At 34.0% G+C, this 16,554-nt stretch overlaps 1 protein-coding gene across 1 annotated transcript in view; it reads right to left on the bottom strand.

Annotated features, from left to right (window-relative positions):
• The window catches only part of IPO8 (importin 8), a 68,344-nt gene that overhangs the window by 37,862 nt on the left and 13,928 nt on the right, over positions 1–16,554 (bottom strand). Inside the window, exons 5-13 of the mRNA XM_061206717.1 lie at positions 15,893–16,049; positions 11,040–11,129; positions 9,424–9,518; positions 8,896–8,980; positions 6,456–6,590; positions 4,700–4,799; positions 2,053–2,129; positions 1,644–1,760; positions 383–472 (exon numbers count right to left, since the gene is read on the bottom strand). Coding sequence (XP_061062700.1) covers positions 383–472; positions 1,644–1,760; positions 2,053–2,129; positions 4,700–4,799; positions 6,456–6,590; positions 8,896–8,980; positions 9,424–9,518; positions 11,040–11,129; positions 15,893–16,049 — 946 coding nt within the window. The remainder of the gene's footprint in view (positions 1–382; positions 473–1,643; positions 1,761–2,052; positions 2,130–4,699; positions 4,800–6,455; positions 6,591–8,895; positions 8,981–9,423; positions 9,519–11,039; positions 11,130–15,892; positions 16,050–16,554) is intronic.

Here is a 16,554-nt window from a genome sequence, read left to right as displayed (position 1 = left end):
TTATTAAGGCATATCTATTATACTGGAAATCATAATCAAGTTTTTAGCCAAAATATAATTTCCATTCTGTTTTGGACACTAAAAATTAATCAGCTTATGAATTTACATTGTACCATTGCTGTAACATCATCCCTCTCACTGAATGTTTTGCATATGCAGCAAGTGAGGCCAGGGGAAAAAACAGCTGGAATTAAAATCTATAAATTCCTTTATTCACTAGTTTGCTCTTTATTCAGCTTATGTGACCATAAAAGACATTCTAATTGCCTTCATTTCGCCTCAATATGTGGTAAAAGGTCAACTTATCCAAAAATATTTAGTTCAATAATTAACTTACAAATGAAGATTCCGAGATACTATAATGGAAATATGGAAAACTTACTCTGGCTCGAAGGTATCCCAGGTTAGACAATAATAATGGAAATACGTGATTCTGCAACAATAATTCCATTTGGTCCTTGAATAAACTCTTCTGTTAGGAGACAGAAATTAAGTTTAACTTACCAATGTCTTTTTCATATGTAAAAATCACTTCCTAATAAAATACATTTGTTATGACTTACACTTAATATACTTCTATTTACAATTCTGTAAAATTATTTTACCTACATATTGCATGTTTTAAAACAAGACAGAAATAGTACTTTAGATATAATTTGATATTGATTGATCTTTCTAGAAATAAATAACACTAAAATCATTTTGTATCATTTTTTTTATACAGCAACATTTTCATACTGAAAAAGTGATGAATAAAAAGTCATTTTTTTAGAACTACCATATGACACAGCAATCCCACTACTGGGCACATACCCTGAGAAAACCATAATTCAAAAAGAAACATGTACCACAATGTTCACTGCAGCACTATTTACAACAGCCAGGACATGGAAGCAACCTAAGTGTCCATCGACAGATGAATGGATAAAGATGTGGCACATATATACAATGGAATATTACTCAGCCATAAAAAGAAATGAAATTGAGTTATCTGTAGTGAGGTGGATGGACCTAGAGTCTGTCATACAGAGTGAAGTAAGTCAGAAAGAGAAAAACAAATACCACATGCTAACACATATATATGGAATCTAAAAACAAAAAAATGGTTCTAAAGAACCTAGGGCCAGGACAGGAATAAAGACGCAGATGTAGAGAATGGACTTGAGGACACAGGGAGGGGGAAGGGTAAGCTGAGACAAAGTGAGAGAGTAGCACTGACATATATACACTACCAAATGTAAAATAGATAGCTAGTGGGAAGCAGCCGCATAGCACAGGGAGATCAGCTCGGTGCTCTGTGACCTCCTAGAGGGGTGGGATAGGGAGGGTGGGAGGGAGATGCAAGAGGGAGGGGATATGGGGATATATGTATACATATAGCTGATTCACTTTGTTATACAGCAGAAACTAACACAACATCGTGAAGCAATTATACGTCAATAAAGATGTTAAAAAATAAATAAATAAATAAATAAAAATGGAACTATCGAAAAAAGTCATTTTTTTAATTAAGGAAAGAAAAATATTTAGTCAATTCAATTATGCAGAAAGTCACCAGTTTTAAATTATCCATAACTTTCATATTCTCTCATTTGCCTGTGCTACACAGCGTTATTAAGTAAATTAAATTTGAGTAGCTTAACCTTCAATAAAATATCAGCTAGGGAACCGATCACATGCAGGGCTCCATCTTTCTTCCTAGGGTCAAAGTTCGGGTCTGTTAGGATTTGATAACAGAATGCCATCATTTTTGGCAACACCTAAAGAAACAGAAGAAACCATTTTAGTCTACATGAACTTTTACTGCCTTACTACTGTATTAAATATGATGTATAAATTTTCAAAAATAAAGCCATTTTATTGTGTTCTATCTAGCAATTATAATTAAGAAAACAAAATATTCCTTTTCCCTTAACAAGGACAGAAAAATATTTTTAAAGTAACAGATTATAACTACTAACATAATTTTTCAAATACTAGGGGCATTCATTAGAGTGTCAAATCAACACAGGCCACCTTTCAGTTTTGTATTTAAAAAGAATAACTATATACCTCTTTTCTTTTCTTTGCAGCAGTATATAAGAGAGTCTGGGCTGCTGTGGTGGGAGAAGCATAATCTTCGAAAATATCTAAGATTTTAAAAGTTTAAACCATGTTAGAAAAAATACAACTACTTATTATAGATTTTAAACCTGATTGACCACTATTCCAAAACCAAGAAATAAAACAGTCCACATATAACATTCATTTACAGCATAAAAAAGCTAAAGATATATCATCACTGCTCTCATGCACAACAATATTTATCAAATATTTATTTTAAACGTTTTTAAAATATTTTAAATAGTTATTAAATATTTAAATTAAATGTTATTTATTAAAATAAACACATATTTAAATATGTGTTTATTTTAATAAATATCAAATGTTTATTAAAATATTTAAATAGTTATTTAAAAGGTTGACCTTTTAAATAATCATATTAAAACAAACAATACATATTAGGCATATCTGTTTCACTGAGGATAGGAAAAATGCTTTACCTCTATCAAAAAACAATAAAAATTTATTTAGTGCTTACTATGTGCCAGGCACTGTTCTAGGCTCTGGGGATACAAATATCAAACAAAAAAGGTTCTCATGGAGCTTACGTAGTAAGAGAAAGAAACAAACTGATAATACACATATAGACACTCATACACACACAAGATATTATAGCTGAAGACACTCCATCTCAGAGAGGTTAAGTAATTTGCCCACAGTCACACAGTGAGCAAGCAACCAGGCCAGCATTCACATCCAGGCTGTCTTAACATGAAGGCCTGAGCTCCTTCAGTTTTTACCAAATCTAAAAACACCATTATTAATATCAGTCAATAAACTTAGACAGGAGTATTTTGTTAATTAAATAACTGCACATGACAAAAATATAAAAAGAAAACTAATAACGTAATTGTTCTCCCCAGTGGTTATCTAAAATAAAAGTAAAATACACATATCAAGTAATACCCACTGCATTCTACAGAAGGAAGTGATTAAGGAAAAAAGGCACTTTAGCTAGTCTTGAATTATCCATATTCTCTTTTAATCAATAAAATGTAAATTCTATCAATCAACACACACAGCTCGGGGCTTCCCTGGTGGCGCAGTGGTTGAGAGTCTGCCTGCCGGTGCAGGGGACGCGGGTTCGAGCCCTGGTCTGGGAAGATCCCACATGCCACGGAGCAACTAGGCCCGTGAGCCACAACTACTGAGCCTGCGCGTCTGGAGCCTGTGCTCCGCAACAAGAGAGGCCACGATAGTGAGAGGCCCGCGCACCGCGATGAAGAGTGGCCCCCGCTTGCCACAACTAGAGAAAGCCCTCGCACAGAAACGAAGACCCAACACAGCCAAAAAAAAAAAAAAAAAAAAAAAAAACACACACAGCTCTTAACTATTGTATTTTCTAAAAACTGAGATACTTTCTTATAAGTAAAATAATGGTAGCCTTCTGAAAGTTAAACAAATACACTGCATATTATAAAAACAGGTATCATAGAAAAGCTAGACACTAAAAAATGCCTTAAAAAAGAAGAAGGACCAGTTAACGATTCTGCTCTGTCAAAGCAAACTAGGAAAACAAAAGCATTAGGAAGGGGAATTAATAAATCATGCACATGTACAATGATTTTCAAATAGAAATGATAGAATGGAAGGATAAAGCAGTGGTAAATATTGTTTCTCATTCACTTGCTTTTCCTGTACTTTGTCTCCAAAGGAAAGAGGCACTTCTTCACTTACTGAATCAAAGAATCTAAACACAAAGCACTGTGAAAACATCATAGCCCAATAATCTAGCATCTATACTAGTAGGCTTAACTCAAGTAACTAGAGACATATGGCCCAACAAGGGGAAGCACTGTGGTCACAGCACCTTCAGCATGCCTTGGTGAGTGCTAGTCTTATCAATTATTTGTTTCAACATTCACTGAAGGCAGACTAGGGCCAAGAACTTGCAGAGGAATGTAGGGGTGTAGAAGGGATGGAGAATGCAAAATAAAGCAAGTAAGATAAAGTCCCTGCCCTCAGATAGCTTCTTCACCGTGGGAGGAACAGAGGTACACAAATAACATCTTCCTATGCTAAGCGCCTGAGTACTCCAGGAAGTGCTTAATTCAAACTGGTGACAAAAGGGAATGAACTTAGGCAACCTACACAATTCAACAGCTTCCTGGAAGATCCAAGGCTAAAAGGACCCACAGAGAACTGGGCCACACAGTGGGGTCATCAGAAGTAATCTCATTCCCCTGTGGAATACGCAGTCTCTAGGTTAAGGATGCAAACTAAATTTGGGTGTTCCTAAAATATGCAGAAATGCAAAGGATCTCCCAGACTGAGAACAAACCAATCTACAAACAGGTATCCCAAAAGGCACAGAAAGGAATGGTCCCTGCAGATCAGCATCACAACAGAAAGAGTTATACATAGATGGCTCCATGACTGCTTCAGCACCCATGAGAGGGATGGACAAATAACGCAGCTTTTCATCTCAAGTCCATCGGTTCAACAGAACATCAAACTCTCACGAGTTTCAGAGTTTATAGTGCAAAGCAGAACTCTGGGAATTTAACAAAGTAGTAAAATCTGCTTAAAAGTATAAATTTAGTTCTACTACTTTACAGAGCCAGGAACTGATGAGGACTAAAATCATCTCCATTACCAAATTTCATCCTTATATACTCATATGGATCTTCCTGCCACAGCTCTTCATCTTCATCTTTATAACACATCACAGAAAAAATCACATCTTCAGAGATATTCTAACAAGAGAAAAAAACAAAACAACAAATGGGTATAGACTATTCACATTTGGCGAACACCAAGAATGAAAGCCTTCATGAAGTTAGTTTTCCAAACTGTTATATTAATCGTTCTGTTAAGCTTGCATTGGCTAAGGTGAAAGCAGGAAAGCAAAAGCCTTGGGGGTAAGGGGTGGGGGGCAGAAGAAGTTAAACATAAGATTGTTTTTAAACAACAACTGATTAAAGGGACAGAGAAAGAGATGAATGTTATTCTTTGAAGCAAGAACGGGGATAATAAAGTTTTACTATCAATATTAAACATACCTAAACATACCTTGATTCTTTAAGGAAGAGAAATAAATATCAAACCAAGGTTATATTTACTATTATATTACTTATTGTGAACATTTTTACATTTCCATTTTGATCCTAAATGTCAATATTTCATCAACATTAACATTTTCTTCTCTTTTTCCATTTTCAACAACTTAATTTCCTACCCTACAAATGCAGGCTTCAGTGGGGGGAAAAAAATCACATCTAATAGCCTCTATGTTCACTACCGCTAATGCTCTACCAAGCCCTTCCGTGCTCTAACAACTACATACGTAAGAACAAAATTAGCTCTTATCACTTCTTCCAAATTAAGTAATTCTAAGAGAAAAAAATTCAGCCTAATAATCAGAGTTTTCTTACTCCTACATTACAGCCATGTAAAAATAAGGCCAAAGGCATCAAGTAGAAAAAAATGCTATCACAGTTCACCCTTACTTTACAGGCACACAGTAAATAAAATGAAATCTGTATCTTTATTAATTGCAAAGAACCAATCACTATTTGATCAAGGGAATTAGGCAAACATTATTAAAATGTCCACAGAAAACAATGCAAAAGATCTAATATCTGTAAGACCTATAATAAAACACTAAACAAATTCTATCCTAGACACCAAAGACAAAGTAAAAGAATTGCTTTACTTTTTAGATACCACCTTAGAGATTACAGAATTTAAGAATTCATAGTTTGAGAGGAAAAAATTCCGTTCCTAACATCTTTGAATTACCCAAAATTATCTGTATGTAAATATTAATTTATTTATTAATGGTCCATAATTTTTCATTCTGATTTATTCTTTAATAACAATGCTGATTCTACCTTTAAGTACACAATTGATATAAAAACCGAAAACTTCAACTTCTTTTATAGAATTTAACAATCCAAAAAGAGAAATAAAAACCTTGTTTGCTCATACCTACAAAAGAAAATGGTCATGTATCAGGCTGCATTTCCTGCAAAATAACACTACCTTAGTAGAGCCCTGGTGACTGTTTTCAAAATGCTATCATACAAAATACCTCTTTTGATCCTAGCAACCTTTAGGTAAGAAGGGTAGAAAAATATTATCTGACCTAACAGAGGAGAAACAGAGGCTAAATGAGATTCCAAGCAAGATTAACTAAATCCAAGTCTTCCAACTCATACAACTTGAAAACTTCACTCTTCTCAAATACTTAAATTTCCAAGCCCTTCATATCAGATATAAGACTGCATTCATTTGAAATTATTAATGGAAACAAAAACATATTAAATATAAAATATGGGATTAGTTAACACTTACCCTGTCTAGAAAATTTAACCAGAGAATGATTTCCGAGAGTGCTCCCTGACACTAACCTGTATGTGCGGCTTCATCTGCTTCCAGGTTACAGAATGAACAACGCCTTGGTTGAGATAGTTGAATGCTTGCTGAAGAACACGGGGAGCTACATACTCTTTCTGCCTATATTGGTCTAAAATTTTTAGTAGTACCTGCAGGAAAATAGGAAGAGAAAACATAGGAAAACATAAACAATTTTAAAGTTAACAGGATGGGCATTTTAGGCATGACATAAAACCAACGCAGAAGTCATAGAGATAAAAATTAACAGATTTTTAGAGAAGTAAATATTTTGTGAGAAAGCACACGAGCTGTTTTAATTCTTAGATAGGTCTTTGTGATATTGAACTGAAGGGTGTCTCACTGTGATTTCCAGCCATTTATCCTACCTCTAACCTGTGGAACTACTCAAAATACGTCTATACACTATTCCACATACTAGCTCTTCAAATAAATTAAGACTCCTGTCAAATATTAACAGACTTGACTAAGTGAACACTGAAAACATCCATATAGCAAGAGATGCCATAAACATATTTTAATATTTGATAAAGGTGCATTTCAACTGGAAGAGAAATGGTAAGTTATCCAAAACACAGTATTGGGACAGCTGACCAGCCCTCTGAAAAAAATTAAGGTGGCTCCCTAACTAAACTTCACACCTAAATAAATTCCAGATAGGGAAATATTTCAACAGCAACAAAAAATGAAAGCACAGAGTAACTAAGAAAGAGTGTGCAAAAATTTTATTTTATAATCTCAGACCACGGAAAGTCTTTGTAGAAATACCACAAAACTGAGAAGTTATTTTTTAAAATATTGATTTTAAAAAAAAGATTGTTTCTAAGGAAAGAACCATGCCCAAAGCAGCTGTGAGGACCCAAGGACATGCAGTCAGAGGCTGCACTACAACACGGTCCAAGTCTTCCAATTCCTGATCTCCAGAGCCCTTCACTACAGCAAGCTTATCACTGAACTGCTGAATAAATAAAAGGGGTTCTTTTAAAACATGTACAGAATTTATAAATTCAGAACATGAATTCAGTTCAAGTTATATAAAGTTCAGGTTTATAAAATTTGTCAGAAGTCCTACTATCACCTAGAAACTCCTTCTGCAATGCAGGCTAAAAATGGATGCTACTAAACACAGTTCTTCCTAATACAGTTGCTGTTCACACGAAGTGGAGGTGGTCGCAGATGAGACACAATAGTAAAGAAGAGAACAGTTTTTGATTAAAAAAAAAAAAACTTTTTAAAATATCAGGAATATATACCTTAAATGACCAAGGTTCAAACAGTTTATGCAACAGCATGAAATTTAAATGTGTGTGTACATACATGTTTATGTGACACTGGAAAACCTCTACTGAACACACTAGAAGAGGGCACCAACTTTAGGATGCTTACTGGGGTTTAACAGCAGTGGAAAGAGCAGAAGACAGAGCTAACCAGCTCCCTGATTATCCTAGTATCCAAAATGAATGGCTGAATATATAATTTTATTCATCACTCACCAATTTTCCCCACAGACTTTCTCATGGGCCAACAAAATAATCTGTGAGAAAATTATAGCCATAGCTTTCCTGAATTGTTGCAAGGTAATTTTTAGAAATGATAATCCATAAAATGATACTAGACAAAATGATAATCCATAAAAGGAAGTATTCCATCTAAGATGACAGGTTTGAACTTTCTATCATTGACAGTAAAGAAGACTAATCTGCATAGATTTATAAAAATCTAGAAACACCCTTTGTATCATGAAAGCCTTTTACTATGTCTGATTAATCTTTGCTTCCTTAATATAGCCCTGACACAGCCAATGCTCAATGATTACTGAATTTCATTTGTTGAAATAGAAACAAAAATTTCATGATTCAAATGGCAATACAGATAGTCTTCATGCCCATCTATCCTTTGTAGTTTGTAAATATTAATATCAACTTGGATTATTTCTCAAGAACTCCTAATTTTCACTGTACAGAATGGTTCCCAAACTTCCACAAAAATGTGTAAGTTATCAGCTGAAAGTCTTAACTTCTAAGCTCAACTCCTCTTGAAATAGATCAGTTCCTACTACCTAAATCTTCTGATATAAAAGCTTAGAACAAAGAGGTGGGGCTCCAAGAAATAGAGGGTAAGAAACTCATGCGAGGTCAGGAAGTTAACTGAAGAACCTGATCTAACACTGGCGACTGCTACACAAGTATCAATCAACAGACTTGAAAGGTTTCAGTCCAGCATCTAGGAGTCTAGAAGGGAAATTCTTGCAGTAGCTACCCTAGGACATTTGGTTCTAAAACAGACTGCACTGCATTAGATTCCCAGAGCTGCCATTTCATCCCCTGTAAATATGTATTAATTAACATGTTTGTAAACTACTTTTAAATGGATAGAAGTGACTTAACTACTTGCAGTAGTAACCATCCTTCTATTTAAAAAATATAAGTTTATTACCTGCTGAATTCCCACTGCATAAGTTTTCAAAAAGAATTCAGAAAATTCAAAGTATTCTTTTGTGACATTTCCTGGGCTTCCATATCTTAAAATACAAAGAGAAAATGTTTAAATACTGCAAATTTTAGAAACAAAGCATGCTCACCAGTTTAAATACTTGTTGAAAGATGTATTCTATTGGGACAGAAAACTAACGTTTTACCTTTTTTTCACAAGCCCCAAAATGAAATTATGATAAGCTGTACTCAGACTCCAGGCCATACTTAAAATTTCAGACAGAAATATCATTTCTTGATCCTTTTTACAGAGAATAGAAAGATCCAGAGAAGACTGTTCACCTCACTATGATCTCAAAGCCAATGATCACAGTTAAGCCTGCTTTAAAACAAAGCAGAAGGTGACTTTTTGCCCTTTGCTGCTCTAAAGAAAAATAACCATATACTGTAGAGCATCAAGGGACTATTCAATTTTATTATATCCAATATTGAGGTACTAACCATAGATTGTAAATCTAATAACCAGAATTACCGTTCAAAGAGACGAGCTACAATGTGTAATGCCCACTTCTTACACTTCCACCAGACTAATTCTGGTCTATCATCCTCATCAATCTGCAGAGTCTCCTAGGAGGACAAAAACACCCAGATAAAATTCCCACATAATGAAAAGGTTTGTGTGACTAACAAAGACAGAATAAATATTGATACAAATTAAGTAATATTAAATGTGAATTCAGACTGCCATACAAATGCAAATTCTTACTTTATAGATTGCTAGGTAGGAATTAAACAAGCAAAGCAAATTTCAACCAACCAGTGCTGTTGTTTTATCTTCTATCTTTAAAAGGCCCAAATAAGTAGAAAACAAAACACAAAATACCATATCCCTCAAGGAAACTCTCTGAGATGCCAGAAAAGTTCTATATCTTGATCTGGGTGATGGTAACACAAGTATATGTTTGTCAGAATTCACTGAACTGTTCACTAAGTTCTGGCATTTATGTGTATAAACTAAACCTCAACATAATTTGTCCCAAGATATGGACAAAGGAAGGAATACTGCACATTTGGAGACAAGCTCAAAATTTTAAATATTTGATATATTTTAATTTAGTTAATTTGATTAATTATTTGAGTTAATTTGATAGATGAAATATAGTATCACTGTTACTACAGATAAAAATGAGACACCATCTTTCACCTATCAAACCGGCAAACTTAGAATTTAACAAAACAGACATTCTCAGTCACTGCTTATTAAAGTATAAACCAGTGCACTGTTTCTGGAAAGCCGTTTGCAAGATCTGTCAAAGTCTTGCACAGGGAATTATAGCCATTACCTTCTAATAACTTTTAATGGAGTATAACCTATAAAAATACTGAATCACTACGCTGTATACCTGAAACTAATATAATATTGTATATCAACTATACTTCAATTAATTGATTAACTAATTAATTAATTAAAGATCTGTCAAAGCCTTAAACACTGCTAAGAGGTTATCCAAACAAAATAATCATGTATGTGCATAAAAATTTAACTACATCCTTATAGTTAAAACACTAAAAAACTAAAACAACCTAAATATCTAGCAAATGAAGCATTCAACAAAAATGGCACAATGTAAAAAAATTCATAATCATACAAAATATTTACAATAGATTTTAAGTGAAAAATGAACTTCAAAACAGTACCTATCTATACCATTTTTACAAATAAAATATGATTGCTCCTCCTGACAAATTTCATTAATGCTCCTTTTTCTGTATACCCTTTTAAATTACTTTTTAATAAGATTTTGTCAGCATACCCTTTTTAATCACTTCTTCCTATAAAGATTCTGTAATATTTTTTGTAGAAAGAAAAAAAATATGGTTGTACATAAATGCAGAGAAAAAAAGACAAGAGGAATAAATACCAAGTTTTAAAAATGGTTATCATTTTTAGTAGGATTAAATAGTTATTATTTTATTAATTCTGTTTATCTGAACTTTCTAAAAATGAGTATGTATCATTAATTACTTTTATTACAGTAGTATTTTTTTTTTTTCTAAATAGCAGGCTGGTATAATAAATCAATCTACCACAAATAACCCAAACCCAAGTTTTCCCCATTATTCTTAGGAACAGAAGCCCTTTCTTACAGGTGGAACAGTCCTGTCAATAATAGTTCGGAAGATCTCCATCCACGCTGTCATGGTTTGGTTATTCACCAGCTGAAGAGGCAACGCATACTGAAAACAAAGGACAACAACGTCAGACAATAATTCCTCCCCTCTAAAAAATCAGCAATTTATCTATATTGAAAGGTTGAAATATATGAAACGGTTAACACCTGACCATGAAATTAGTAATTTCAGATGGTTCAACCTAAAATTTAACTTAAAACAGCTCTATAAACATATATATGTAAATTAAATTTTTTAAATCTAGAAAATATACATGCCATGAATTATTTCTCTAGGCTTTTTTTTTTTTGGCTGCGCTGTGAGGCACAAGGGGTCTTAGTTCCCTGACCAGGGATCAAACCTGTGCCCCCTGCATTCAGAGCACGGAGTCTTAACCACTGGACTACCATGGAAGTCCCAAAGCTACTTTTTTAAGTAAAAAATAAATAATAATGCAGTAAGGCATCATTTGTTCAACATGAGATTCTAGATAAGTGCTTTTTTTACCATTTACCCCTTTGTGTGTCAAACTTTTCATTTTTCCAGCTTTATTGAGATATAATTGATATATAATACTATGTATGTTTAAGGTATACAACAGGCTGATTTGATACACATATACATTATGAAATTACTATCACAATAAGGTTAGTCAATACCTCCATTACCTCATAAAATTATCTTTTTATTTTTGAAGTATAGTTCATTTAAAATATTATATTAGTTTCAGGTCTATGAGTGATTCAGTATTTTTATAGACTATACTCCATTTAAAGTTATTACAAAATAATGTCTATATTTCCCTGTGCTGTATAATACATCCTTGTTACTTATTTATTTTAGACATAGTAGTTAGTATCTCCTAATCCCATACCCCTATCTCGACCCTCCCCACCTCCCTCTCCTCACTGTTAACCACTAGTTTGTTCTTTATAACTGTAAATCTGTTTCTGTTTTGTTATATACATTCGTTTGTTTTATTTTTTTAGATTGCACATGTAAGTGATAAGAGTATTTGTCTTTCTTTGTCTGACTTATTTCACTAAGTCCATCCACATTGTTGCAAATGGCAGAATTTCATTCTTTTTTATGGCTGACTAATAATCCATTGTGTGTATGTAGATACACACACCACCTCTTTATCTATTCATCTATTGATGGACACTTAGGTTGCTCCCATATTTTGTCTACTGTAAATAATACTGCTATGAACATTGGGGTGCATGTATCTTTTCAAATTAGTGTTTTCATTTTTTTCCAGATATATACCCAGCAGTAGAATTGCTGGATCATGTGGTGGTTCTGTTTTTAGTTTTTTCAGGAACCTCCATACTGCTTTCCATAATGGCTGTACCAATTTACATTCCCACCAACATGTAAGAGGATTCCCTTTTCTCCACATCCTTGCCAACATTTGTTATTTGTAGACTTTTTGATGATAGCTATTCTGACCAGTATGAGGTGGTATCTAGTGGTTTTGATTTGCATTTCTCTGATAATTAGTGATGTTCAGCATCTTTTCATGTGTCCGTTGGCCACCTGTATGTCTTCTCTGGATAAATGTCTATTCAGGTCTCCTGCCCATTTTTTAATTGGGTTGTTTTTTTGATATTGAGTTATATGAGCTGTTTATATATTTTGGATATTAACCCCTTATTGGTCATATCCTTTGCAAATATTTTCTCCCATTTAGTAGGTTGTCTTTTGTTTTGTCAATGATTTCCTCTGCTGTGCAAAAGCTTTTAAGTTTAATTAGGTCCCACTTATTTATTTCTGCTTTTATTTCCTTGCCTTAGGAGACAGATCAAAAAAAAATTGCTATGATTTATGTCAAAGAGTTTTCTCCCTATTTTCTCTTCTAGGAGTTTTATGGTTTCCAAGTCTTAATCCACTTTGAGCTTATTTTTGTATATGGTGTGAGGAAACGTTCTAATCTCACTCATTTACATGTAGCTGTCCAGTTTTCCCAGCACCACTTACTGAAGAGACTGTCTTTTCTCCATTGTATATTCTTGCCTCCTTTGTCATGGATTAATCGACCATAGGTGCGTGGGTGTATTTCTGAGCTCTCTGTTCTGTTCCACTGATCTATATGCTTGCTTTTGTGCCAGTACCATGCTGTTTTGATTACTGTGTCTCTGTAGTATAGTCTGAAGTCAGGGAGCCTGATACCTCCAGGTTTGTTCTTTTTTCTCAAGATTGCTTTGGCAAATCACGGTCTTTTGTAAATTATTTGTTCTAGTTCTATGAAAAATGTCATCAGTATTTTGATAGAGATTGCATTAAATCTATAGATTGCTTTAGGTAGTATGGACATTTTTACAATATTAATTATTCTAATCCAAGAACACAGAACATCTTTCCATTTCTTTGTATTGTTTTTAAATTCCTTCATCAATGTTTTATAGTTTTCAGAGTATAGGTTTTTTACCTCCTTGGTTAAGTTTATTCCTAGGTATTTTACTCTTTTTGATGCAATTGTAAATAGAGGTGTTTCCTTAATTTCTCCTCCCATAATTATTATTTTTTGTGGTGGAAACTCATTCTAATGACTTTAATGAAAATCTTTATGTCATGAAACATTCAAGAAACATTTTTTCAATTACTTTCCTCTACACGGTGGCATGAAGTCACAGTCCACTGTATTACAGTGTGCAACCCCACCCCTACTACACCTTGAGCTACAGGAGATGAGGCATAGCACCTCTGCATCCATGCATTCCAAAACCTACTACACACTAAGGACATAATGTTAAGTAAAGCTCACAGTCTAGTTGGGGCGGGGCGGGGGGGGACACATTTAAACAAGGAATTACAACATGGTATGATAAATAGTACAGATAAAAGCAGTATAATGTTGATAAGGGCACCCATGAGGACCACCTAATGCAGCCTGCTACTATCAGAGACAACTTCCTGGAAGAAGTGATATGCAAGCCAAGACCTGGAGAAGCACAAATTGACCAGGGCATAAAGGGGAAGGAGAATGCTCCAGGCAGAAACACAGTGCCTTAAAGGCTCAGAAGTGACAGAGGACATGATCTGCTCATGAAGCTGAAAGAATTTCCATATGGCTGGAGTGTAAAGAACAAAGCTAAAGCTAAGTATGGTATAAGATGAGGCAAGAGATGAAGGGTTTTATAGGCCATGGGAAAAAGTTAACACTTTGTTCTAAATGCAGTGGGGAGTCAGTTGGCTTTACGATGGGGAACATCGGAGGAGCAGGCTAAGGGCTGGGGGAAAGTAACAATGAGTTCACTTCTGGACAAACGAGTTCTGAAATATGTATGGAATATTCAACAGCCCTGTACACAATATTCAATAAATGCTTAGACAAAATCAAAATCATTGTATCATACTTTTTAAAACATAAACTTTTCTGCCTCTTCCCAAATTGTCAATCACTTTTTACTTACATAAACACTGTAACTGTGCCTTTTAAAGCCTTCTAAATTTTTGCTTCCAGGATTTCCCACTAAAGAATATTACTGTATTAGCATATAATAGATTACTAAAATGGTTTCAAATGATGAGGTTTTTTTTCTGTTTTTTTAGGTTTTTAGCACATACATGTTGAGGAAAAAAAATTTAGATTTTTGTTCTCTTAGCAAACCAAGTAGAAGTAGAGGCTTTAAGAAAACTATTTCATCAGCCTCTTTCTTACTTACTGATTCCTGGCTATGCTTCTCCCAATAGGAAAGGGAAGTCTGGCTCAGAATAAATGGGATATTACTATATCTAATGGCAAAACATCTCACTGAATAAAAAATATTTGCCACAAAGTGATTCTCCTGAGAAAGATTTCTGAACAGAAGAACAAAAATAAAAGCACCGTACATCTTCCTACCTTATTACTTTTAAAAAAAGAAAAAACAAAAAAGAGGGTGAAGGAATATGTTTTCCTAGTAGTCCAGTTTCTTCTCTTTTCTCAGATGTGCCTCCTTTCCCCTTCTCTCTTCCCCAAAAAAGGCTAAGCTGAAAAAAAAGGAAAATGTGCCTTGGACTGTCTCTATTAAAAGTTTAAAAGATGAGGCTAAAAATATAAATCTTTATTCAAGTGAAATATTCTAGAACAGTACAAAAGTACTTACGTCAGATAGAAGCCAAGAACAAAACCAAACTATCTTGGCTCTCTAGCCTGATGAAACTACCCTCTTGCCGTGACTAATTTAACTAGAAAGCATGAAATAAAGCCTTAATCCATTCATCATCACACAGTTTAAACTGACAACAATTATTCTTTCTCCACCCAGATCGAAATAACTTACCCAAGTCTTTTGAGGATTAAATTTTAAATATTTTTATATTTAAAACATTCCATATTAATGTTCTTTATAGCTTTCAGGTAAGAAAAAGGAAGTATTTTAAATGAAGGTAAATGAGGCACTCAATCTTGTTTGTTAGCTTTAAATGGGTCAAATGCAAAGAAACTACCATCAAAATGATTTCCCAATTAAAAAAAGGAACCCTCTTCTTTTCCTTCCTCTTCTCCTATAATCATAACTAATCTACAGGCAGAATGCTATGCACAGATTAGTCAAATTATCAGGTTTCAGGGAAGTTAACTACCTTGTTTCTTCCACACCCAGACTTCAGACACTGCGGGTGAAAGGCATATGGACACTGAATCTCAGCTCTGCCACTCAGATAACCTTGGACAATTAAGTTGACCTCTCAAAGTCTGTTCGCTCATAAGGATTTTTTTAAAGAAATACATGTGAGAATATACAATATGTAATTTTTAACAATAACTGACACTTACTGAGCACTTTCTATGTATCAGGCAGAAATACAAGGCTCCGTATTTGTCTTCTGCTATAGAAACTTACCTGCACAAGTGCATAAAAGATTTTCAGGATCTGCTTCTGTATTAATACAGAATAATGTGAGGAATCAGGAAGGAGCTGCATGATTTGTTGCTGAATACGAGGCAGAAATATTTGCATTGCTGCTATAAGAGGTTCTCTTTCCTCTGCTTTCTTATATCTACATAAGCAAAGACAAAAAGAGAGAACAATAATTTCTCCCCCACAAAAGAGCTATAAACAATGAATGAAAATAATATTTTTAAACTATATAAAGCTAAACAGTAACATTCCAAACACTAGCTTACATTTTCTGTTTGGATTGTTAGAATAAACTTGAAAGGAACTTTGAAAGAGCATATCCCTGTTTTAGACAGAATACCTAAAATCTTTCTAGAAAGAGTTAGACTAGTTCAAAAAAATCCAAGACAGTTTTGCAACTTTCCTACATGAATTTTTCTACTACTTAAATTAATTTTCACATACCACAATTCTTGCTATAAAATACAAGTTGATAAACAGTTCAAATAGACATTCCTATCATATAACAAATAATGTGGTGGAAAAAACATTTCTCCGTCTACCACCCTACTTTGAGAAGTTAAAACAGTTTACAAATTTAGGTGCTCTTAGACCACTTTAACAGGTATAAATCTAAAATATCCTCTAAAAATCATTTTAGAAGG

Source organism: Eubalaena glacialis, chromosome 11 (genome assembly GCF_028564815.1).
Source record: "Eubalaena glacialis isolate mEubGla1 chromosome 11, mEubGla1.1.hap2.+ XY, whole genome shotgun sequence".
NCBI lineage: Eukaryota > Metazoa > Chordata > Mammalia > Artiodactyla > Balaenidae > Eubalaena > Eubalaena glacialis.
Note: the sequence above shows the minus strand (reverse complement) of the source record. Positions and strands in the feature narration are given on the sequence as shown.